The sequence below is a fragment of the Myxine glutinosa genome, chromosome 1, assembly GCF_964187855.1.
Source record: "Myxine glutinosa chromosome 1, kmMyxGlut1.1, whole genome shotgun sequence".
NCBI classification, from domain to species: domain Eukaryota; kingdom Metazoa; phylum Chordata; class Myxini; order Myxiniformes; family Myxinidae; genus Myxine; species Myxine glutinosa.
In genome coordinates this window covers 415466937-415491043 of record NC_136261.1, presented here as the reverse complement: position 1 = coordinate 415491043, position 24107 = coordinate 415466937, and the positions used below count along the sequence as shown (strand labels likewise).

At 46.1% G+C, this 24107-nt stretch overlaps 1 protein-coding gene across 1 annotated transcript in view; it reads right to left on the bottom strand.

Annotated features, from left to right (window-relative positions):
• Positions 1-1407: 1407 nt before the first annotated feature.
• LOC137419044 (uncharacterized) overlaps positions 1408-24107 on the bottom strand; it is a 118641-nt gene continuing 95941 nt past the window's right edge. The window contains exons 8-11 of the mRNA XM_068105221.2: positions 16236-16447; positions 2719-2926; positions 1627-2298; positions 1408-1454 (exon numbers count right to left, since the gene is read on the bottom strand). Of these exons, the coding sequence (XP_067961322.2) occupies positions 1408-1454; positions 1627-2298; positions 2719-2926; positions 16236-16447 (1139 nt within the window). The remainder of the gene's footprint in view (positions 1455-1626; positions 2299-2718; positions 2927-16235; positions 16448-24107) is intronic.

The window sequence follows — 24107 nt, the reverse complement described above, 5'->3', positions numbered from 1 at the left end:
CTTCCTCCTTGGTAGCAAGTCACGCGCGTGGCACCATGTGCTAAAATACAATCAAACACGTCATGCCGGAGTGTTTGCCCGGGAAAGGCGAGACCGGGCGTGCCCGGGCGTCCTGGGTGAGCCCTGGAAAGGCGAGTCTGGACATGCCCGGGCGTCCTGGGCGAGCCCTGGAAAGGCGAGGCTGGGCATGCCCAGGCGTCCTGGGCGAGCCCTGGAAAGGCGAGTCCGGGCATGCCCGGGAGAGGTGCGTCTGAGCCCGTCCGGGCGGCCTGGGCGAGCCCGGCATGGCGATCGCTCCCTGGCCGCGTCCTCGGCAGGTGCAAGGCGATTGTGTATACCCAGCGGTAACCGCTACACGTTATCATCACATGAAGGGGTTAAACCCCCGCAAAATGTTCCCTCATTCGGTTATTCTTTCACAAGAAAATAAACTTCTGGTGAAAAACAAGTTGAAAATTCAGCTGATGTTATGAAAATAACCACGTGACCTGCTGTGAGACTCGAATGCACAAAAGATCGCGCTCGCGTTCTTCGAGGCTGCCTAATCACGTTGTTCATGACGTCACTGAACGAGACTGCGTCATCACGTTGTTCATCGCCACTGCAGTTAAACTTGAAGGGAATCTCCAAACTCGACACCACGACCAAACACCCCTACACCGTAACCCCGTGCCAGCCCTCACCCGTGGGTGTAATACACATCGTGACGTGACCTCTTCTTTCCCCTCTTCATCCTTTCATTGTTGTACTCGAACCTTTATGACAGTTCTCGAGGTTATACATGTAGAAAACAGGTGAGAGTAACTGGCTAATAAAATTGATGGCTGAGTACAATAAAGGTAATGATCACCTACAATGTAGGAGGTCACGGATATTATGGACCAATATATTGAGCACACAGGATGAACAAAACCATTTACAGGTAACACATTGGAAAACAAAACCCACTATAAACCAGGGATAAAGCAAAAATAACAAATGAAGAAGCAAAACATTTGCAAATTATAATCTCACAGTCAACACTTCAAATAAATGTACCAATTAGTCATGTACAGTATGTGTAAGCCCATTACAGGGGAAGAGTCCCCTCCAACCTCAGGGACTATTCTGCCCCATTACAGTACTTAGGCAAGTATTATGACCATCATATGACAATCCTCAGCATCCAAAATATAATCCTTCAAGTACTTGGGCTGGTGTCATGGAAGGCTGGAGTGTCTTGGTGCACAGTCGCTTGGATACATTGTTGGATGATCCACACTGGTATCACTGATGGTCTCAACAGATCGGGAACTAGTCGTATGGCTTTCATCAAGGGGTTCGGGGTGCTTGGTGGTTATCAGGTGTTACAGATGGTACTCTGAGGAGTTGTGCTAACAAGGTATATGCTCATGGGGCTGTACACCTTCACGATAGCTTTCTCCATACTGGTTCACTGAATACCTTGCCGACTGCTGATGAGCGCATACAAGGGGGGCACGTACAACCCAGTGTGGGTAATGCAATGTGAATTTAACAAACCTTTTTCAGCAAAACTTTAACAACAATATTTGTTTGGTATTTCAGATTTCAGCTCTCCTGCATGGATCTTCATATGCATTTTCAAACTGCCTTTTCGAGAGAAACCTTTATCACATATCGAGCATTTGTGAGATTGCTCTCCTGTATGGATCATCATATGTAATTTCAAACTGTTGCTATGAGAGAAACCTTTATCACATATCGAGCATTTGAAAGGACACTCTCCTGTATGGATCCTCGTATGTAATTTCAAATTGCTGTTTTGAGAGAAACCTTTATCACATATCGAGCATTTGTGTGGTCGCTCTCCTGTATGGATCCGCATATGTGATCTCAAATGGCCTTTTTGAGAGAAACCTTTATCACATATCGAGCATTTATTAGGTCGCTCTCCTGTATGGATCCTCATATGTGATCTCAAATCGCCTTTTTGAGAGAAACCTTTATCACATATCGAGCATTTGTTAGGTCGCTCTCCTGTATGGATCCTCATATGTGATCTCAAATCGCCTTTTTGAGAGAAACCTTTATCACATATCGAGCATTTGTGAGGTCGCTCTCCTGTATGGATCCTCACATGTAATTTCAAATTGCTGTTTTGAGAGAAACCTTTATCACATATTGAGCATTTGTGTGGTTGCTCTCCTGTATGGATCCGCATATGTGATCTCAAATGGCCTTTTTGAGAGAAACCTTTATCACATATCGAGCATTTGTTAGGTCGCTCGCCTGTATGGATCCTCATATGTGATCTCAAATCGCCTTTTTGAGAGAAACCTTTATCACATATCGAGCATTTGTGCGGTCGCTCTCCTGTATGGATCATCATATGCAATTTCAAATTGCTGTTATGAGAGAAACCTTTATCACATATCGAGCATTTGTGAGGGCACTCTCCTGTATGGATCCTCATATGTGATCTCAAATCGCATTTTTGAGAGAAACCTTTATCACATATCGAGCATTTGTGCGGTCGCTCTCCTGTATGGATCATCATATGCAATTTCAAATTGCTGTTATGAGAGAAACCTTTATCACATATCGAGCATTTGTTAGGTCGCTCGCCTGTATGGATCCTCATATGTGATCTCAAATCGCCTTTTTGAGAGAAAGCTTTATCACATATCGAGCATTTGTGCGGTCGCTCTCCTGTATGGATCATCATATGCAATTTCAAATTGCTGTTATGAGAGAAACCTTTATCACATATCGAGCATTTGTGCGGTCGCTCTCCTGTATGGATCCTCATATGTAATTTCAAATAGCTGTTTTGAGAGAAACCTTTATCACATATCGAGCATTTGTGTGGTCGCTCTCCTGTATGGATCATCATATGCAATTTCAAATTGCTGTTATGAGAGAAACCTTTATCACATATCGAGCATTTGTGAGGGCACTCTCCTGTATGGATCCTCATATGTGATCTCAAATCGCATTTTTGAGAGAAACCTTTATCACATATCGAGCATTGGAAACGATGCTCTCCTGAATGGATCCTCATGTGTAATTTAAAACTGCTGCTACGAGAGAAACCTTCATCACATATCGAGCATTTGTGGGGTCGCTCTCCTGTATGGATCCTCAAATGCAATTTCAAATCGCCTTTTTGAGAGAAACCTTTATCACATATCGAGCATTTGTCAGGTCGCTCTCCTGTATGGATCCTCATATGTAATTTCAAATCGCTGTTTTGAGAGAAACCTTTATCACATGCAGAGCAATTGTGGGGACGTTTAGTGGTGTGGATCCTCATGTGCATTTTGATGTACCTCCCAGAATGGATTTTGCACACATTACACTCAAACGTATTCGCCTTTTAAGAACCTTTTTGTGTTTGTTTCGTTAAATATTAATCTTGGTGTTGCGATGCCCAGACATGCACTTGTATTTTATGGAAAGTGAGTCTTGATTGTCTCTTTAAAAAGGCTTCTTCCTTGCTGTCAAGCTGCGACTGAACCTTATTTTTCCCATATTCCTTCGTGATTGTTCTACAGAAAGAAAGACCACAACAAATTTTTTTCGTCAAAATTAAAATATTTAACACATTTCCGAAAATTATATATTTTCACAACACAAGAGATTGTATGTTAATTTTTTACATTTCCACTCACCAGTTGCAAATTAGGAAGCACTTCCATTTGTCATGTGACTATCATCTGAACCTTCCATTGCCAAAGCACATTTTGAATCTTCTGTGACAGATGAATCCTTGTTGTGTTGTCTGCCTTCCACATTTACAGGATGGACATCACCTGTGTACAAATCAGCATCAGTCTTTTGCATGGAAATGGGATTGAGAACTATCTTGAGAGTTCATCGATCATGTTACTCCATGGAATGTATACTTCAATTTAAATATAATAATGAAGTTGAAGATTGTTGAAAAGAAAACTTGCGACGTTGAGCATGAATGCAGCAGTATTCTACATCACCCTTATACACCACCCAAATTAACATGTCCATTGCTGCTAAATTGGAGGTGTGTAAATAACAAGAAGGCGATTTGTGTTCAACAGTGTTCAAGTATTTCATTCAATTTAAATGAAATAAAGATTGCAAAATGCACGCAAAAAATTTCTGGAACTTACTGGCATTAAAATTCTCTCAAAATTTCCTTTAACAAAGCTCAGAATATGTGTGTGTCCACAATCAGGAAAGCCAGGAAATAATATCTCTCCACTCTCAAGACTGAACTCTCAAACCTGTATCCCTCATCCAAGTCCTGGTGCAATCTGCCCATATCATTTTCTGGTGTTTGTTCCCCCTCCATCCCCTCCCTTACCTCACATGGCCACACACCTGACGCTGCACGTGAAAAAGCTGAATGCCTCAACTATGCGTTTGCCTCAAAATCTTGTGTCCCAAACACATCACTTTATGTACCCACCTTAACCAGTCATACCCAGCTTCTCCTGGACTCTAGCGCTAATGTTGGGCCTCTCTCCCAACAAGGTGGACATGTTTCTGTCAAACCTCGACTCTGATTCTGCAACTGGACCCGACAGCATCAGCCTACGGGTCCCAAAATCCTGCTCCACCACGCAAACACACCCTCTCCTCTCTCTGTTCTCTTCACCCTCTCTTTTGCTCAAGGTCATCTGCCATCTGCTTGGAAATCAGTGAACATTACCACTTTACACAAAAAGGTGCAAAATAGATCCTTGCAACGACAGACCAATCAGCCTGCTCCCAATTTATCAGCAAGGTCATGAAATCAATCATCGCTTCTGATATGAAATCCTTCCTCTTCTCCAAAAGCTTGATCTCTGATCATCATTTTGGATTCAGAACAGGCCACTCAAATCTGGACATGCTGCTTCTGCTGTCTCAACAATGGATGGAGGTACTCAAAGCTAAACAGGAAATCAGAGCCGTCTCCCCTTGACATAGTGCCTTCGAAAGGGTTGGGCACCCCGCCCTTTTCAACAAACTCTCCGAAAATAGTATCCACGATAACCTCCACCTCCACGCATGTCTTGCGGACTTCCTCTCCTGTCAGAGTCGATGTATGGCCCTGAATCTAATTCTCTCATCTCCCCTTCCTGTTCAGGTTGGAGTTCCTTGAGGCAGTGTTCTGGGCCATGTGCTTTTTCTGGTCTTCATTCATGATCTATCCGACTATCTCGAAAATCCTCTCTGTCTTTGCGCTGATGACTCCTCCCTCTGCCACTCCATATCTCAACCCTGAGATCGGAAGGCAGCAGCCTCTTTCTCATACTTATCTGCCGACTTGGATAAAATCACAGACTGGTTAAACAAGTGGGACATGTCATTCAATCCTGACAAATCTCATACCCTCACTATTTCTCTTCGTAAAGACCGTCTGGAAAACACTGTCACTCAAGCTTTTGGGTCTCACTATCTGCCATGATGTTTCTTGGGAAAACCACATTTCCAAGCTAGCCTCCAAAGGCAGTGGCCGACTGGGCATCCTCTGTCGTGCAAAGTCCTTTCTTGGCACTACTGAGCTTCTCCCCACATACAAGGCTTTCATCCACAGATTGAGAGTGTCCTTGTCTCCCCTATGGGCTGGTGCTCCTGCCTCACACCTAGCTCAGCTTCTTCCTCTGTCTTTTTGCTGATGACTCCTCCCTCTGCCACTCCATATCTCAACCCTGAGATCGGAAGGCAGCAGCCTCTTTCTCATACCTATCTGTGGACTTGGATAAAATCACAGACTGGTTAAACAAGTGGGACATGTCATTCAATCCTGACAAATCTCACACCCTCATTATTTCTCTTGGTAAAGACCATCAGGAAAACCCTGTCACTCAAGCTTTTGGGTCTCACTATCTGCCATGATGTTTCTTGGGAAAACCACATTTCCAAGCTGGCCTCCAAAGGCAGTGGCCAACTGGGCATCCTGTGTCGTGGAAAGTCCTTTCTTGGCACTACTGAGCTTCTCCCCACATACAAGGCTTTCATCCACAGATTGAGAGAGTCATAGTCTCCCCTCTGGGCTGGTGCTCCTGCCTCACACCTAGCTCAGCTTCATGCTGTAGAAACCAAAGCTTTTAGAATCATTGGTATCTCCCACGATGAAGCCGATTTTGAGGGCTTTTCACTCTCTCACCGCAAGCAGGTTGGTGGTCTTTCTGTCTTCTACTGACTCCTCTCCGGACTAGCTCCAAAAAAATTAAAAAAATTAGTGGTTGAATTCAGTCATCTGATATGTAAATCCTATTCAAGTTTTCAAGTCAATTAGATAAAAATAGGAAGAAAATGATTTTAAAAGTTTGGAAAAAGTGGTTGACCTTTGACCTTTGTTGACCTTTTAACCTCAAAAATAAATAGAATTCTATCGGCCCACCAACTCTAGCTTTTGGTGAAGTTTTGTGAAGATCGGTTTAAAATTGTGACCTGTAGGCAAGTATAAGTGAGCCGACAGACAAACACACAAACCGGAGTGATCAACATACTTGTCCAAAAAACATTTTTTTGGCAAGTAACAAACAGACACAAAGACAGGGGTGAAAACATAACCTCCTTCAACCTACTGTGACAGAAGTAAAGATACCATTTTCAGTTGCTCATTCAGGAACTCAAGTCGAAGCTGAGATGATCTGAGTAAGGTCATGTGACGTGGCAAAGTTAAATGCACGAACACCAGGAGGATCTGTGCTGTGGGAGTGAACTATGTGAGAGAGAACCCATATATCTATTTATTGCATGCGGTTGAGCAGAACGTGAGTGCATGATGGCTAGTGGCACAAGCGATCCTGTCTGAAACATCATCCTGTCTATCTATTTGAGGCAAAACATCCTGTCTATCTATTTGTACACACTAAATCGGGACCAGTGTAGGAAATAAGACAAAAACGGGCAGGATGGAAAACCATATAACCAAAGAACAGGTACGTATTTACAAGCACACAAGATTCAATAATAATGGGGCACATATTTGCAAGCACATCAAACAATAACCAAACATCAAGAAAGGCAAAAAAGAGCAGATCGTACTCATTACACTTATTGCCACTTATAACAATTTAAATAACTTGTCCACGCTTGTCGACAGACAGACATAACCCAATTGCTTAACCCCACTTATCACTTTTAGTTCGCAGAGAAATTAAACACCGACCTCCAAGCACAACATGGGAATCCAAAAGTCTTTCGTGTCGAAGACACAATCAATGCCATTATGGACTGCCTGTTCCAATTTGCAGCAACCCTTGCTGACACCACAGTTAAACTGAGATTATTTTCCCGGAACTTTTAGCCCATCTGAAAGTACCACAAACACCGTAAGGCAGTTTAGGTCAGGTGTGGCAGCTCATCACCACGCCCACTTTCTGCCGGTACTCCACGCTGCCATACCCCAGACAGCACGATGCCCAGCCCATTCCCATCTCCTTGAGATACCGATCAATCTACTGCAACCATAAGGCATGTGGTCGGCCGTCGGGCTCACACATCTCAATGACATCTGGAAACATTATTATCAATGCCAAGGCAAGTGAATCTCGATGTGATCTCAACACCCTCGCCACAGTGCGATACAGACTGGATTGTAGCATCCAGGATGCCATTGAAAGCCTGGATCTTCGTATTGACCCTGCAGTCCCATAATCACGGTAGCCCCAACTCCTCATTCATCACCTTAAGGGGACCTACCCCAAAAGGATGTCCAGAGTTTGCGCAAAGATGACTGGATCATCTACGAAACAAAGGCCACAGATTTTAACGATTTCAAACTATGCACAGAGCTAGATCTCTGACATCTTATTATATCTTATTATAATAGCCTGGTGTTGGCTTTGCGGTTAGGGTGCCGGCTTGGGATCCTAGAATCCTGGGTTCGAATCCCGGTCGATCGCTGAATTAACGCCAGGGGGGTTGACTCAGCCTGTCATCCTTCCGAGGTCGGCAAATCGAGTACCAGCTTGCTGGGATGAATGATCACGGAGTGTACCCCGATTTAGAATAGGTACACCGTATCCCTGCGCATTGTAAGAGTGTGACCAATGGTTGGCATCAGGAAGGGCATCGGCCATAAAAACATTGCCTCAAACAGGGAACCATGATTGTCATGGGGCCTGCAAGGCTAACCCCGCTCTAGCGGGGAAAATGGCCTTAAAACGATCATTCATTCATTCATTCATAATAGGGCAAACGTATATGGTTTTGTATGTCATTATGTTTAAATGTCATATGTCATTACGAAAACGTCTTCTTCTTCTTCTTCCAATAAAATTACCACCCTCTTAATTAACCCCCTTAATTGCGTTAAGACTGCTGTGACCCCTCAGACTTTGACGACCCTTTAATTCCCCCAAAACCCTTCAGACCACAAAAACCCAAAACACCCCGGAGACCCAAAACACCTCAAAGATCCAAAATACCCTTAAAGGCCCAGAGGATCCAAAAGATCCAAATGGCCCTGAAGACCCAAAACACCATGAAGACCCAAAAGACACCGAAATGGTCAAAGATGCCTTCCCCTCTGAAACGACGTGGTGACGCAAGCAGAGCTTGCAGAGTCATGCTCGTGCTCCCAATAATACAGTCCATACAAGTGCTGAAAGTGTGGTGGCCAGTACACACTCCTGATGAGTTCAAGTAACAAATGGGAACCAGGCTGAACAGTTTACATTTTTGTTTCCCACTGATGAGGTCCGGATTCAGATCAGGCCAAACCAAAATCTAATCGGCTTGTTCATGGCACCGACCCAAATAATCCACCAAGTTTTATCACAATCCATCCAGAACTTTTTGAAAATACACCTCTATACATCATTTTTGGCCCCATTTGTTCCATGTCAATGGTGACCAATCACTTAAGCAATTCTCAGATCCGCATTCAATTGAATCACTGAAGAGATTCTCAGATCATGGCTGAGAGCATGGATGTGCCGCTGATGCAGCACACCATTTCCTTTCCAATAAGCTGGCGTTCATTTTAAGAGGCATCTCGGAAAGATGACAGGCTGAATAAACTTACCTGATGTTATTTAACAGCATGACTGGGGCTCAAATTCAAGACTCTAAGATCTGAAGCCAGCCAACTTATCCGCTAAGCCTTATCCGCTAAGGGGCTTCTTTCAAAAGTGCAGACACACTTTAAAAAACGAGAGGAAAAAAGAAAGAATAAGCATGTACTTTACATTCATACATTTTCTTATTAGTCTTCAGAATGTGAAACATGACGAAAATATCCAACAGAAAATTGGCAATTTTAGGCAACCTCGACCTTTTGACCACAAAAGCAATAGGCTTCAGCAAACCAATATGCAAACGCTGCTCAAATTTCAAGTCAATCGGATGAAAATTGATGATTGTATGCAACATTGACCTTTTGTTCTGGAAAAAAACAAAACAAAAAAAAAATCGGCTTCTGGCTTTTCATTGGTGAACCAATGCAGTGCCCAATATGCAAATTCTTAAGATTGGAGGTCAATTGGATGAAAATCGACCATTTTATGCGACACTGACCTTTGACCTTTTTGCCAAATTATTAATTTGTCTTCTCCATAGTCTCAAAATAAAGTCATATTGAAAACTTCATGACATAGCTCAAATGGTACAAAAAAAGTTTGGGAACAGACACAGACAAACCTCATTAATGAAGAAGGAGACAGACACACCATGACATACACACACAAGATGGCATCAAAGAAGCTGAACACAATCTCCTTGTCAAACCATCTCACTTGGACTCACGGCTTACACCCGCCAATGTCAGTCCCAAAACGAAGGGAAGGAAATGAAGGAGTTCCACTGGAGAGATGGCTGGTGATGTGAGTGGGACAGAGAGAGTTATTTAAGGAGTAGAGATGAGGCTTGACACAAGGTGCATGTACAGTGCATTCAGAAATTATTCAGACCCCTTCACTTTTTTCACATTTTGTTATGTTGCAGTCTTATGCTGAAATCGTTTAAATTCATTTTTCCCCTCATTAATCTGCACTCAATACCCCAGAATGACAAAGAGAAAACAGGATTTTAGAAACTTTTGCAAATTTATTAAAAATAAAAAACTGAAACATTGTGGGAGCTGTGCTCACACTATAAAGCCAGACAAAATGGACGACACAGGAACAAAGTTTCACCAAGCTATTTATTTAGCTCAAAACCAAAGAACTCAAAAGCACACTGAATCCGCCCCTCGAACGGGCGGCAATTTATATCGCAAACTCAACACACAAAAGCCACGCCTCTCAGGCGGGGCGTGGTATGCAAAATAGGTAAGTCACGCCTCCCGACGGGGAGAGGTATGCAAGGCAAGTGTTCGCCCGAGAAGGGCAAGTCTGGACACGCCCGGGCGAATCTGGACACATGACCGCTCGCCGGTTGCATCATCGGCCGGTGCACGGTAATTGTGTCATGCTTCCGGTAACCGCTACATGCGCCCCCCCAGAATTAACCTGCACTGGGAGAGTCAGTTTGAGGCGGTTCTCGATGACCCGGCCGAAACGACCACTGGCGATTCGTGTGGGGGTGGCAGGCGGCGTGGCGGTGGATGGTCGGGAGGGGGGTTTGGTTGATGGGGGACGGCCCCGTCGTGGAGGAAGGGCCAACCGTGAAGGTTGGTTGAGGTCCAAATGGGCCGGCTTGAGGCGGTCCACGGATATGCGGTCCGGCTTGCCGCTGATGTCGATGATGAATGACTTGTCGTCCCTCTGCAGGACCCGGAAAGGTCCATCGTATGGCGGCCGGAGCGGTCCCCGGTGTGTGTCATGCCGGATAAAAACGTACTCCACAGTGCGAAGCGCTGGGGGGACGGAGGGTTGGGGGCAGCCGTGGTGGGACGTGGGCACAGGGGCAAATCTCCTGGCGGCCTCCTGGAGGTCCGAGCATTGGCGAGCCGCGGACCAGGGGCCGGTGGCATCAGGGATGAACTCGCTTGGCACGTGCAGTGGCTGGCCGTAGACCAGCTCGGCGGTGTAAGCCTGGAGGTCCTCTTTAGGGGCCGTTCGGAGGCCCAATAGGACCCACGGGAGCCTGTCGGCCCAACCGTCGTCCTGGATGCTGGCTCTGAGAGCGGCTTTCATTGAGCAGTGGAACCGCTCGCACAAGCCGTTGGCTTGGGGGTGGTAGGCCGTGGTGCAGTGAAGCTTGAACCCCAAGGCCTGGGCGACCGCGCCCCAAAGCTCGGAGGTGAATTGCGGGCCTCTGTCGGAGGAGATGTCCGAGGGCGTGCCAAAACGGGCATTCCAAGTGCCAATGAAGGCCTGCGCCACTTCGGCGGATGTTGTTGATGCCAGCGGGACGGCCTCCGGCCACCTGGTGGTCCTGTCCACCATCATGAGGAGGTGGGTGAAGCCCCGCAAGGAGGGAAGGGGTCCCACCAGGTCCACATTGAGGTGGTCGAAGCACCGCGCGGGCACTTTGAATGGTGCCAACGGGGCCTGGGTGTGCCGGTGGACCTTCGCGCACTGGCAGGCAACACAGGCATTGGCCCAGTCGCGGACGTCTTTACGGAGCCCGTGCCAGACGAACTTTGCTGCCACGAGCTTCTGTGATGATTTCCGGCCCGGGTGGGAAAGGCCGTGGAGGGCGTCAAAAATGTGCCGCTTCCATCCGGTGGGCACGATGGGGCGAGGTTGGCCCAGGGAAACGTCACACAGGAGAACTGTGCCTGTGTCCTCGAAGGGGATGTCGGCCAACCGCAGGCCTGTGTCTGCTGTCCGGAGGGCTTGCACCGCGGGGTCGGTGGTCTGGTCGGCCGCCATGTGGGTGAAGTCCACACCCAGGTGGATGGCGTTCGCGCCGGACCCGGAGAGGCAATCGGCCACAGTGTAGTCCTTGCCCGCGACGTGCCGGATGTCCATCGTATATTCGGACACGGTGGAGAGGTGGCGCTGCTGGCTGGCCGACCACGGCTCCGTAACCTTGGCCATAGCGAAGACCAGGGGTTTGTGGTCCACAAACACCGTGAACGGGTGGCCCTCCAAAAGATGGCGGAAATGGCGAACAGCCAGGTAAAGGCCAAGGAGCTCGCGGTCAAAAGTGCTATACTTACGCTCATTAGGGCGAAGCTGCCGGCTGAAGAAGGCCAGGGGTTGCCAAGCCCCATTCACCCACTGTTCATGCATGGCGCCCACCGCGGAGTCGGAAGCGTCCGTGGTGAGGGCGATGGGTGCGTCGAGCACCGGGTGCGCCAGCATGGTCGCGTTGGCGATGGTCAGCTTAGTGCCCGTGAACGCCGCGTCCAACTCTGTGGTCCAGGCAACATCGTGCTTGGCCGGCTGGCCCCGGAGGGCTTCGTACAGGGGGCACATGAGTTGGGCGGTGCGAGGCACGAACCGGTGGTAGCAATTTACCATCCCCAAAAATTCCTGTAGGGCCTTGATGGAGCGGGGGCACGGGAAACTTGTGACTGCCTCCACCTTGGTAGGCAGCGAGACGGCCCCGTGCTTCGTGATGCGGTGCCCCAGGAAGTCGACGGCCGTTACGCCAAACTGGCATTTCGCCGGGTTGATGATGAGGCCGTGCTGGGCGAGGCGCTCGAAAAGCGTGCGCAGGTGGACGAGGTGCTCCGCCCGGGAAGTGCTGGCGATGAGAATGTCATCCAGGTAGACGAACAGAAAGGTGAGATCGCGCAGCACACTGTCCATCAGCCGCTGGAAGGCTTGGGCCACGTTCTTAAGGCCGAACAGCATTCGGAGGAACTCGAAGAGGCCAAAAGGTGTAATTACAGCCGTCTTCGGAATGTTGGCCGGCCGGACAGGTACCTGGTGGTAGCCCCGAATAAGGTCGACGTTGGAGAAGATCACCCGCCCTGCGAAACGGGCGGAAAAGTCCTGTATGTGTGGTATCGGGTACCGGTCGGGGGTGGTGGCGTCATTGAGGCAGCGGTAATCGCCGCATGGTCACCATCCACCACCCAGTTTGGGCACGATGTGCAGGGGCGAGGCCAACGCGCTATTCGAGCGCCGCACAATGCCCAAGCGCTCCAGCGCGTCGAATTCCACCTTCACCATGGCGAGTTTGTCCGGGTCGAGGTGGCGAGCCCTGGCGTAGACCGGTGGACCTGTGGTCGGGATGTGGTGTTCGACGCCGTGCTTGACGGCGACGGCCAAAAACGTCGGCTGCGTGAGGGCGGGAAACTCGGTGAGTAGGCGGGTGAAATCGTCCACGGCCGGGAGCGCGCAGGCGAGCTTGGTCGGAGCGGAGCCGCTCAATGAGCAAGTGAGCAAGCTGAAGGTCTCCGCGATGATGAGCCAACACTGTTTGACGTCGACCAAAAGCCCATGCGCACAAAGAAAATCTGCATCCAGTAAGGCCATGGGCACGTTCGCCGTGATGAAGTCCCATCTGAAGCACTGGCCCCCGAAGCAGAATGCGACGCGGCGCGAACTGAAGTTGTGGATGGAGGAACCGTTTGCGGCGACCAAGGCGGGGCCGCATAGCGCGGCCTGTTTGTCCTGCACCGAGGCGGGTATCACGCTCAGCTGAGCGTCGGTGTCACACAAAAAACGCTGCATGGACTCCGTGTCCGTGATAAACAAAAGGCTGCCTGAAAGGCCGACACTCATGGCAGGCAGCGAGCGCCGGCCTGGTCGTTTTCCAAAATGCCGAAAGTGCATGTTGGGCGGCACGTTCTGGCCTTCTGCCCGAACCTGGCGTGGTAATAGCACATGGTCTGCTCTGGTGGAGGCTCCGGCGGTCGCGTCGGGTTCGGTCGACGGGGCGTCACGGCGGCCGCTGCCGTCAGTGGTGCGGACTCGGCCAGTGGAGGTGCCTGTCATGGGGCAGGCATTGCCTCGGTCGGCCCAGGGTCCCAGGCGGCCGCTCCGACATGTCGCCCGGCCGAGAAAAATTTCTCGGCCTCCTTGGCCAGGGCGCGAGGGTCCGCGATGGGCGAATTAGCCAAAGTTAACCGTACCTGCCCGGGTAGCCGCTGGAGGAACAGCTCGCGGAAGAGGAAGTCTGGGCTGTGGTCACCGAGAAGAGCAAGCATGTGGTCCATGCTTTCGGATGGACGGGCCTCGCCCAGCTCCGGGAGGTGTAGTAGTTGTTGTGCGCGTTCGGTCTCCGTGAGTCCAAACGCACCAAGGAGTAGGACTTTGAGCATGCCGTATTTGTCAGCGTTCGGCGGGTGCTGGAGGAAGCTCAGGACCCGGGCCGCGGTGGAGGCGTTGAGTGTGGAAACCACATGGTGGTAGCGCATCGTGTCCTCAGTAATTTTCCACAGGGCGAATTGAGAACCCGCTTGAGCAAACCAAACGGCCGCGTGCGACTCCCAGAAGCCCGGGAGCTTCAAAGCTATAGCTGACTCCATCGCTGTGTTCTTAGAAAGGGGTCACCAATTGTGGGTGCTGTGCTCACACGATAAAGCCAGACAAAATGGATGACACAGGAACGAAGTTTCACCGAGCTATTTATTTAGCTCAAAACCAAATAACTCAAAAGCACACTGAATCCGCCCCTCGAACGGGCGGCAATTTATATCGCAAACTCAACACACAAAAGCCACGCCTCTCAGGCGGGGTGTGGTATGCAAAATAGGTAAGTCACTCCTCTCGACGGGGCGTGGTATGTAAGGCAAGTGTTCGCCCGAGAAGGGCAAGTCTGGACACGCCCGGGTGAGTCCGGACACGTGACCGCTCGCCGGTTGTGTCATCGGCCGGTCCACGGTAATTGTGTCATGCTTCCGGTAACTGCTACAACATCACATTGACATAAGTATTCAGACCCTTTGCTATGACACTTGAAATTTAGCTCAGGTGCCTCCCATTTCTCTTGATCATCTTTGAGATGTTTCCACACCTTGATTGGAGTCCACCTGTGGTAAATTCAATTGATTGGACATGATTTGGAAAGGCACAGACCTGTCTATATAAGGTCTCACAGCTGACAATGCATATCAGAGCAAAAACTAAGCCATGAGGTCGAAGGAACTGCCTGCAGAGCTCAGAGACAGGATTGTGTCGAGGCACAGATCTGGGGAAGCCTGCAAAAAAAAATTCTGCTGCATTGAAGGTTCCCAACAGCACAGTGGCCTCCATAATTTTTTTAATGGAAGAAGTTTGGAACAACCAGGACTCTTCCTGGAGATGGCCGCCCGGCCAAACTGCGCAATCGGGGGAGGGGAAGGGCCTTGGTAATAGAGGTGACCAAGAACCCGATGGTCATACTGGCTGAGCTCCAGAGATCCTGTGTGGAGATGGGAGAAACTTCCAAAAGGACAACCATCACTGCAACACTCCACCGATCTGGGCTTTAGGGCAGAGTGGCAAGAGGAAAGCCTCTCCTCAGTGAAAGACACATTCTGAGAAACAATTCTGAGAAACAATCAGATCAATCTGAGGTGGGATGAATGAGAAGTCGACTCACAGAGTACCATTCAAAGTTACTTTCAGTTTATTCCTGGTCTTTTATTTTGTGTCAGTCACAGGTGAAAACCTTGGTTTACCATCATGAAAGGTAACAGGAACTTGATTGCCCACTCTGACTGAATCCCCTGCCACTGTAAATGCAAACTTAATATATTGGGGGTCGTATTTTCTGACCATGCATTTCACCACCTTTTTGCAACTCCTGAAGTTTCGTCACAATCATCGGTTTTTCTTTTCAGTTAACCGTCCATGTTTGGCAAAATAAAATACAGTAAAAGTAAAATACACCAGTTTGCCTTTTCGTGTGAACACGAGATGTCCGAGACATTCTCCATTCCGGAAACACCTTCAATCAACCAAATACGGCCAATGGCGAAACTGCAAATACCGAATGTGCGAATGTTACGGATGGAAACCCTCACGTCATTTCCTAATTCACCTTTAAACTCAATCTCTTTCTATTTTCATTTTAAACAGCATCATTCCAATCACAAATTAATACAATAACATGAATACAACTTCTTTTTTGAGAGCTAAATTTTGCATACACTCATGAGGGAAAACAATAACCTGCTTTCTCAGATGGGTATGCTATCCGCAGACCACGAGGTTGCACCTTCCGGCCGACCGGTTGAGAATCTGTTCCAAACGACTTGTTGGAGAAGATAGTCCAAGTTTAGTTTTGGATGTAGCAGATGGGACTGACATTTTTTTCGATACCAACGCTACACAGATCCTTCATCTATCCATCTACAACCTTAGGCTGGTTAAATTTTTTTCCTGTTTATCATCGCCGCCCGCCCGATAAAAGTCGTCCGCCACTAAAAAATTATTATTATTTTTTGCTCGCGAAGTCAGTAAAATCCGTTCCCGCTCAGTGGAACAGGTTCGAATTTTGTATGTGCTCGCGTACTGTCTGAGCCAAGTTACATGTGCTCGAACTTCGCCGATCTGCAGGAGACCAATGAGGCAAACGTCTTCAATAATGTCTACGCCAAAGCCGATCTCACATGCAACGATGCGACAGAGAAGCCATACTACACGGCTGGCTATGAAGATGTGTGCTATTTCTGTGGCTGTGTTGAGGAGCTGAGTACCACAGATGTCATATCCTATCTGCAGTACCTGCAGTAAGAGTCGCACTGCCGAGAATAGGCCCACTCAGAAGTTCAAGAAGTAATTGGTATTCTGAAGGAGAAGCCAAATATCATAGGCAAACGGGAGAGCCTTACGTGATAATTATTGCTGTGGATTTCTAGTTAAAAATTAAACGAGCGCTGCACTACATGTAGTAGTAGGTGATGATAGATACATGAATAAACGGCAACCAACATTCTCTTGGTGTTGAACTCTACTCAGCATGTATGAGTGTTATCATAGCATTAGCTGCTGATATATAGATACATCTATGAGTGCTATAATAGCCTTAGCTGCTGATATATAGATACATCTATGAGTGCTATAATAGCAGTAGCTGCTGATAGATAGATACATCTATGAGTGCTATAATAGCAGTAGCTGCTGATATATAGATACATCTATGAGTGCTATAATAGCAGTAGCTGCTGATATATAGATAGATACATCTATGAGTGCTATAATAGCAGTAGCTGCTGATATATAGATACATCTATGAGTGCTATAATAGCCGTAGCTGCTGATAGATAGATACATCTATGAGTGCTATAATAGCAGTAGCTGCTGATAGATAGATACATCTATGAGTGCTATAATAGCAGTAGCTGCTGATAGATAGATACATCTATGAGTGCTATAATAGCAGTAGCTGCTGATATATAGATACATCTATGAGTGCTATAATAGCCGTAGCTGCTGATAGATAGATACATCTATGAGTGCTATAATAGCAGTAGCTGCTGATAGATAGATACATCTGTGAGTGCTATAATAGCAGTAGCTGCTGATATATAGATACATCTATGAGTGCTATAATAGCCGTAGCTGCTGATAGATAGATACATCTATGAGTGCTATAATAGCAGTAGCTGCTGATAGATAGATACATCTATGAGTGCTATAATAGCAGTAGCTGCTGATAGATAGATAGATACATCTATGAGTGCTATAATAGCAGTAGCTGCTGATTGATAGATACATATATGAGTGCTATAATAGCAGTAGCTGCTGATTGATAGATACATCTATGAGTGCTATAATAGCAGTTGCTGCTGATAGATAGATACATCTATGAGTGCTATAATAGCGTGATAATTATTGCTGTGGATTTCTAGTTAAAAATTAAACGAGCGCTGCACTACATGTAGTAGTAGGTGATGATAGCTACATGAATAAATGGCAACCAACATTCTCTTGGTGTTGAACTCTACTCAACATGTATGAGTGCTATAATAGAAGTAGCTGCTGATATATAGATACATCTATGACTGCTATAATAGCAGTAGCTGCTGACAGATAGATACATCTATGAGTGCAATAATAGAAGTAGCTGCTGATAGATAGATACATCTATGAGTGCTATAATAGCAGTAGCTGCTGATAGATAGATACATCTATGAGTGCTATAATAGCAGTAGCTGCTGATAGATAGATACATCTATGAGTGCTATAATAGCAGTAGCTGCTGATAGATAGATAGATAGATACATATATGAGTGCTATAATAGCAGTAGCTGCTGATTGATAGATACATCTATGAGTGCTATAATAGAAGTAGCTGCTGATATATAGATACATCTATGAGTGCTATAATAGCAGTAGCTGCTGATAGATAGATATATCTATGAGTGCTGTAATAGCAGTAGCTGCTGATAAATAGATACATCTATGAGTGCTATAATAGCAGTAGCTGCTGATAGATAGATACATCTATGAGTGCTATAATAGCAGTAGCTGCTGATTGATAGATACATCTATGAGTGCTATAATAGCAGTAGCTGCTGATAGATAGATACATCTATGAGTGCTATCATAGCAGTTGCTGCTGATAGATAGATACATCTATGAGTGCTATAATAGCAGAAGCTGCTGATAGATAGATACATCTGTGAGTGCTATAATAGCAGTAGCTGCTGATATATAGATACATCTATGAGTGCTATAATAGCAGTAGCTGCTGATATATAGATACATCTATGAGTGCTATCATAGCAGTTGCTGCTGATAGATAGATACATCTATGAGTGCTATAATAGCAGAAGCTGCTGATAGATAGATACATCTGTGAGTGCTATAATAGCAGTAGCTGCTGATATATAGATCCATCTATGAGTGCTATAATAGCAGTAGCTGCTGATATATAGATACATCTATGAGTGCTATCATAGCAGTTGCTGCTGATAGATAGATACATCTATGAGTGCTATAATAGCAGAAGCTGCTGATAGATAGATACATCTGTGAGTGCTATAATAGCAGTAGCTGCTGATATATAGATCCATCTACGAGTGCTATAATAGCAGTAGCTGCTGATAGATAGATACATCTATGAGTGCTATAATAGCAGTTGCTGCTGATAGATAGATACATCTATGAGTGCTATAATAGCAGAAGCTGCTGATTGATATACATCTATGAGTGCTATAATAGCAGAAGCTGCTGATAGATATACATCTATGAGTGCTATAATAGCAGAAGCTGCTGATAGATAGATACATCTATGAGTGCTATAATAGCAGTAGCTGCTGATAGATAGATACATCTGTGAGTGCTATAATAGCAGTAGCTGCTGATAGATAGATACATCTATGAGTGCTATAATAGCAGAAGTTGCTGATAGATAGATACATCTTAGTGCTGTAATAGCAGTAGCTGCTGATAGATAGATACATCTATGAGTGCTATAATAGCAGTAGCTGCTGATAGATAGATACATCTGTGAGTGCTATAATAGCAGTAGCTGCTGATAGATAGATACATCTGTGAGTGCTATAATAGCAGTAGCTGCTGATAGATAGATACATCTATGAGTGCTATAATAGCAGAGTTGCTGATAGATAGATACATCTTAGTGCTATAATAGCAGAAGCTGCTGATAGATAGATACATCTATGAGTGCTATAATAGCAGTAGCTGCTGATAGATAGATACATCTATGAGTGCTATAATAGCAGAAGTTGCTGATAGATAGATACATCTTAGTGCTGTAATAGCAGTAGCTGCTGATAGATAGATACATCTATGAGTGCTATCATAGAAGTAGCTGCTGATATATAGATACATCTATGAGTGCTATAATAGCAGTAGCTGCTGATATATAGATACATCTATGAGTGCTATAATAGCAGTAGCTGCTGATAGATAGATACATCTATGAGTGCTATAATGGCAGTAGATGCTGATAGATAGATACATCTATGATTGCTATAACAGCAGTAGCTGCTGATAGATAGATACATCTATGAGTGCTATAATAGCAGTAGCTGCTGATATATAGATACATCTATGAGTGCTATAATAGCAGTAGATGCTGATATATAGATACATCTGTGAGTGCTACAAAAGCAGTAGCTGCTAATATATAGATACATCTATGAGTGATACAATAGCAGTAGCTGCTGATATATAGATACATCTATGAGTGCTATAATAGCAGTAGCTGCTGATATATAGATACATCTATGAGTGCTATAATAGCAGTAGCTGCTGATATATAGATACATCTATGAGTGCTATAATAGCAGTAGCTGCTGATATATAGATACATCAATGAGTGCTATAATAGCAGTAGCTGCTGATATTTCGATACATCTATGAGTGCTATAATAGCAGTAGCTGCTGATATATAGATACATCTATGAGTGCTATAATAGCAGTAGCTGCTGATAGATAGATACATCTATGAGTGCTATAATAGCAGTTGCTGCTGATAGATAGATACATCTATGAGTGCTATAATAGCAGAAGCTGCTGATTGATAGATACATCTATGAGTGCAATAATAGCAGAAGCTGCTGATAGATAGATACATCTATGAGTGCTATAATAGCAGTAGCTGCTGATAGATAGATACATCTGTGAGTGCTATAATAGCAGTAGCTACTGATAGATAGATACATCTATGAGTGCTATAATAGCAGTAGCTGCTGATAGATAGATACATCTATGAGTGCTATAATAGCAGGAGCTGCTGATAGATAGATACATATATGAGTGCTGTAATAGCAGTAGCTGCTGATAGATAGATACATCTATGAGTGCTATAATAGCAGTAGCTGCTGATATATAGATACATCTATGAGTGCTATAATAGCAGTAGCTGCTGATATATAGATACATCTATGAGTGCTATAATAGCAGTAGCTGCTGATAGATCGATACATCTATGAGTGCTATAATAGCAGTAGCTGCTGATAGATAGATACATCTATGAGTGCTATAATAGCAGAAGCTGCTGATAGATAGATACATCTATGAGTGCTATAATAGCAGTAGCTGCTGATAGATAGATACATCTGTGAGTGCTATAATAGCAGTAGCTGCTGATAGATAGATACATCTATGAGTGCTATAATAGCAGAAGCTGCTGATAGATAGATACATCTTAGTGCTGTAATAGCAGTAGCTGCTGATAGATAGATACATCTTAGTGCTATAATAGCAGTAGCTGCTGATAGATAGATACATCTGTGAGTGCTATAATAGCAGTAGCTGCTGATAGATAGATACATCTATGAGTGCTATAATAGCAGAAGCTGCTGATAGATAGATACATCTTAGTGCTGTAATAGCAGTAGCTGCTGATAGATAGATACATCTATGAGTGCTATAATAGCAGTAGCTGCTGATATATAGATACATCTATGAGTGCTATAATAGCAGCAGCTGCTGATATATAGATACATCTATGAGTGCTATAATAGCAGTAGCTGCTGATAAATAGATGTATAAATGCGAACCAGACATCCTTTTGATGTGGTTAATGTCCTCTTCCATCCTGCCAAACTGCTCAATATGCATGTACTAGTACATGGTGTTATGTAGAATTATTATATGTAAGTGCAAAATTTGCTACACTAGTGGAACCAATGTTTTTTTGCATCTATATACCCTTGGCAACAAGACCTGAGTTGGTTCCATTTTTTTTCGATGGCGTCTTCGGCGGCCATTTTGAATTTCAACATGGCCGCCGTTTTTTGCAATTTTGTATGTATTCTAATTTCTACAGTCTTAAACTACACATAGATAACTATAATTACAATAATGAAAGAAATATGAACATTTGCTTTCTTCTTTTTTATCTTACAGGTATTCATAGACAAGTTGGATTTCAGCTTCACCGCCGCATAATGTCATCATTTGAAGAGCCGCCTTCTAAGAAGCAATGCACAAGTTACGAACTTTGTGTATTCTGCCAAGAGAGAACTCCTGAAACTTTGGTTGACGTTGCTCATGCCAATTTCAAATGTGCTTCATATGAAACATTTCTTAGCAGCTTACACTGCTTACACTTAGCACACTTACACATAGACTTCCGCTTCCGGTCCTGTCTGGAGAGGACGCTGGCGTTACTTGTTCGCCGCTTCTCCGACTGGGCCATTGTACATAGTTTGCTTTTCTGGTGGTCGTGGCGGATTTTTGACCGTTGGGTCTGCCCTCTGCTCGGTCCCGGCTCTGCTCCTGGCTTCGCCTGCCCGGCTCCTCCACTGTTTCCTCAGGCCCGCTCCCGTTGTTTGTGGCCGTTGTTTGCGGCGGTGGCTGTTTGCCGCTGTGGTCTTGATTAGCGGCTGCAGTCGTTTGCCGCTGCGTTTGCCGCTGCGTTTGCCGCTTTGCCTCCTCGACCTTGGCCTCGTACTCGTCCCTTCGCTCCTGCCTGGCATGGCTCTGAAGTACTCCGCCGCAAGGCTTCTTCTGCTCAATACCCGCTCCACCCCATCATGCATCTCTGCCATCAAATCAAATGGACTCCTCCGACGACCCAGGTACATTCACCGTGGCTCCGGTCGTAAGTTTGTTTATTTGCAATCAGGTCACTCCATCCCCGTCCTCTGGTCGGCTCAGCGCACTCTCACTCTTCGTCCCAGCGCACCTGGTCACAGCAACCCACACGATCGCACCTCCTGCCTACGAACCCTGGCTAAATCACCTGAATTCATCCCTGCTGTTCAAAACAACATCAAGCTCACCCTGTTCAACACCCGGTCCCTCAACAACAAATGCCTCATCCTGAACGAATACATCCTGGATAACAAACTGGACTTTCTCTGTCTCACCGAAACCTGGCAACAACCTCTGGACTACTACACACTTAACCTCACCACACCCAATGGATATTCCTACGTCAATAAACCACGCTCGGAGGGCCGAGGTGGTGGAATTGCCGTTATCCACCGTCAAGACATCAAGACCAACCTCATCTCCATCTCATCTGCTCCATCATTTGAACACCTGGCTTTAAAACTCTCTGGTCACACGCAGTCAGTCATGGCTGTCGTCTACCGCCCTCCCAAACCACACCCATCATTCCTGTCTGACTTCTCCTACTTTCTGACCCAGCTATGTTCCCTCTCCCCCTCAATCCTCCTCCTTGGTGATTTCAATATCCACATGGACTCCACTGACTCCACAATAACCACTGACTTCACTGATTTACTCACCTGCTTTAACCTCACTCAACATGTCGACTTTCCTACCCATATCCGTGGTCACATTTTGGACCTTGTCTGCTCCACTGGATTAAATTTGCACCATCTCTATGGCTCCGACCTCACCCTCTCTGACCACTTAGCCATCACTCTGACCATCAACATCCCCGCCCCAACACCAAGGCATTATCACACAATCAACTTCCGTAAGCTAAACGCTCTTTCACCTACCTCATTCTCATCCACCCTCTCTGAAAAAATGTCCACTTCTCCCTTCATTGACCTCCACACCCCTTCCGACCTCACTGACTACTACAACCACACTCTCTCCTCCTGCCTTGACCAGCTTGCGCCTGTAAAAACCAAAACAGTTTCTTTCACCCATTCTGCTCCCTGGTTTACCCCTGAACTCCACCTGATGAAAACTCGTGCTCGCCAACTTGAAAGACTCCGCAATAAAACGGGTCTCACAGTTCACTCCCAAGCCTACAAGGACCACATACAACACTACAAAGATGCCCTCTCCCGCGCCCGCTCTGCCTACTACTCTCAAATTATCCACTCTGGCTCCGGAAACCCAAAAGCACTCTTCTCGACAATAAACAAACTCCTCCACCCCCTGAACACCACCACCCAGTCATTCACAGTAGACATCTGCATCTCCTTCCTCTCTTTCTTCCAACGCAAAATTGACAACATCTACAACAGCTTGACCACCGCCGCACCCGCTCCCCCTCCAACCACCTGCCCCCCCTTGTCCTGCCATCCCCTGTCTCGGTTCTCCCCAATCTCCCCTACTGACCTCTCTGAACTCCTCATAGGAATGAAAACTGCCACCTGCACTCTTGACCCCATCCCCTCCAGCTTTGTCAAAGCCTCCCTCCCTGCTCTCTCTCCACTTATCATTGCAACAATAAACTCCTCCCTGTCTACAGGCATCGTCCCACCTTCCCTCAAAATTGCTGCTGTTACCCCCATTCTAAAAAAACCTGGTCTAAACCCTGACACCCTAAACAACTTCAGACCCATCTCCAACCTACCCTTTCTGTCAAAAGTTTTGGAACGCGCTGTAGCCACTCAACTCAAACATCATCTCTCTGCCAATAACCTGTATGAAACATTCCAATCCGGATTCCGCTCCAACCACAGTACTGAAACTGCTCTCCTCAAAATCACCAACGACCTTCTCCTCTCCTCTGACGCTGGCAACCTCAACATTCTCGTCCTCCTCGACCTCAGC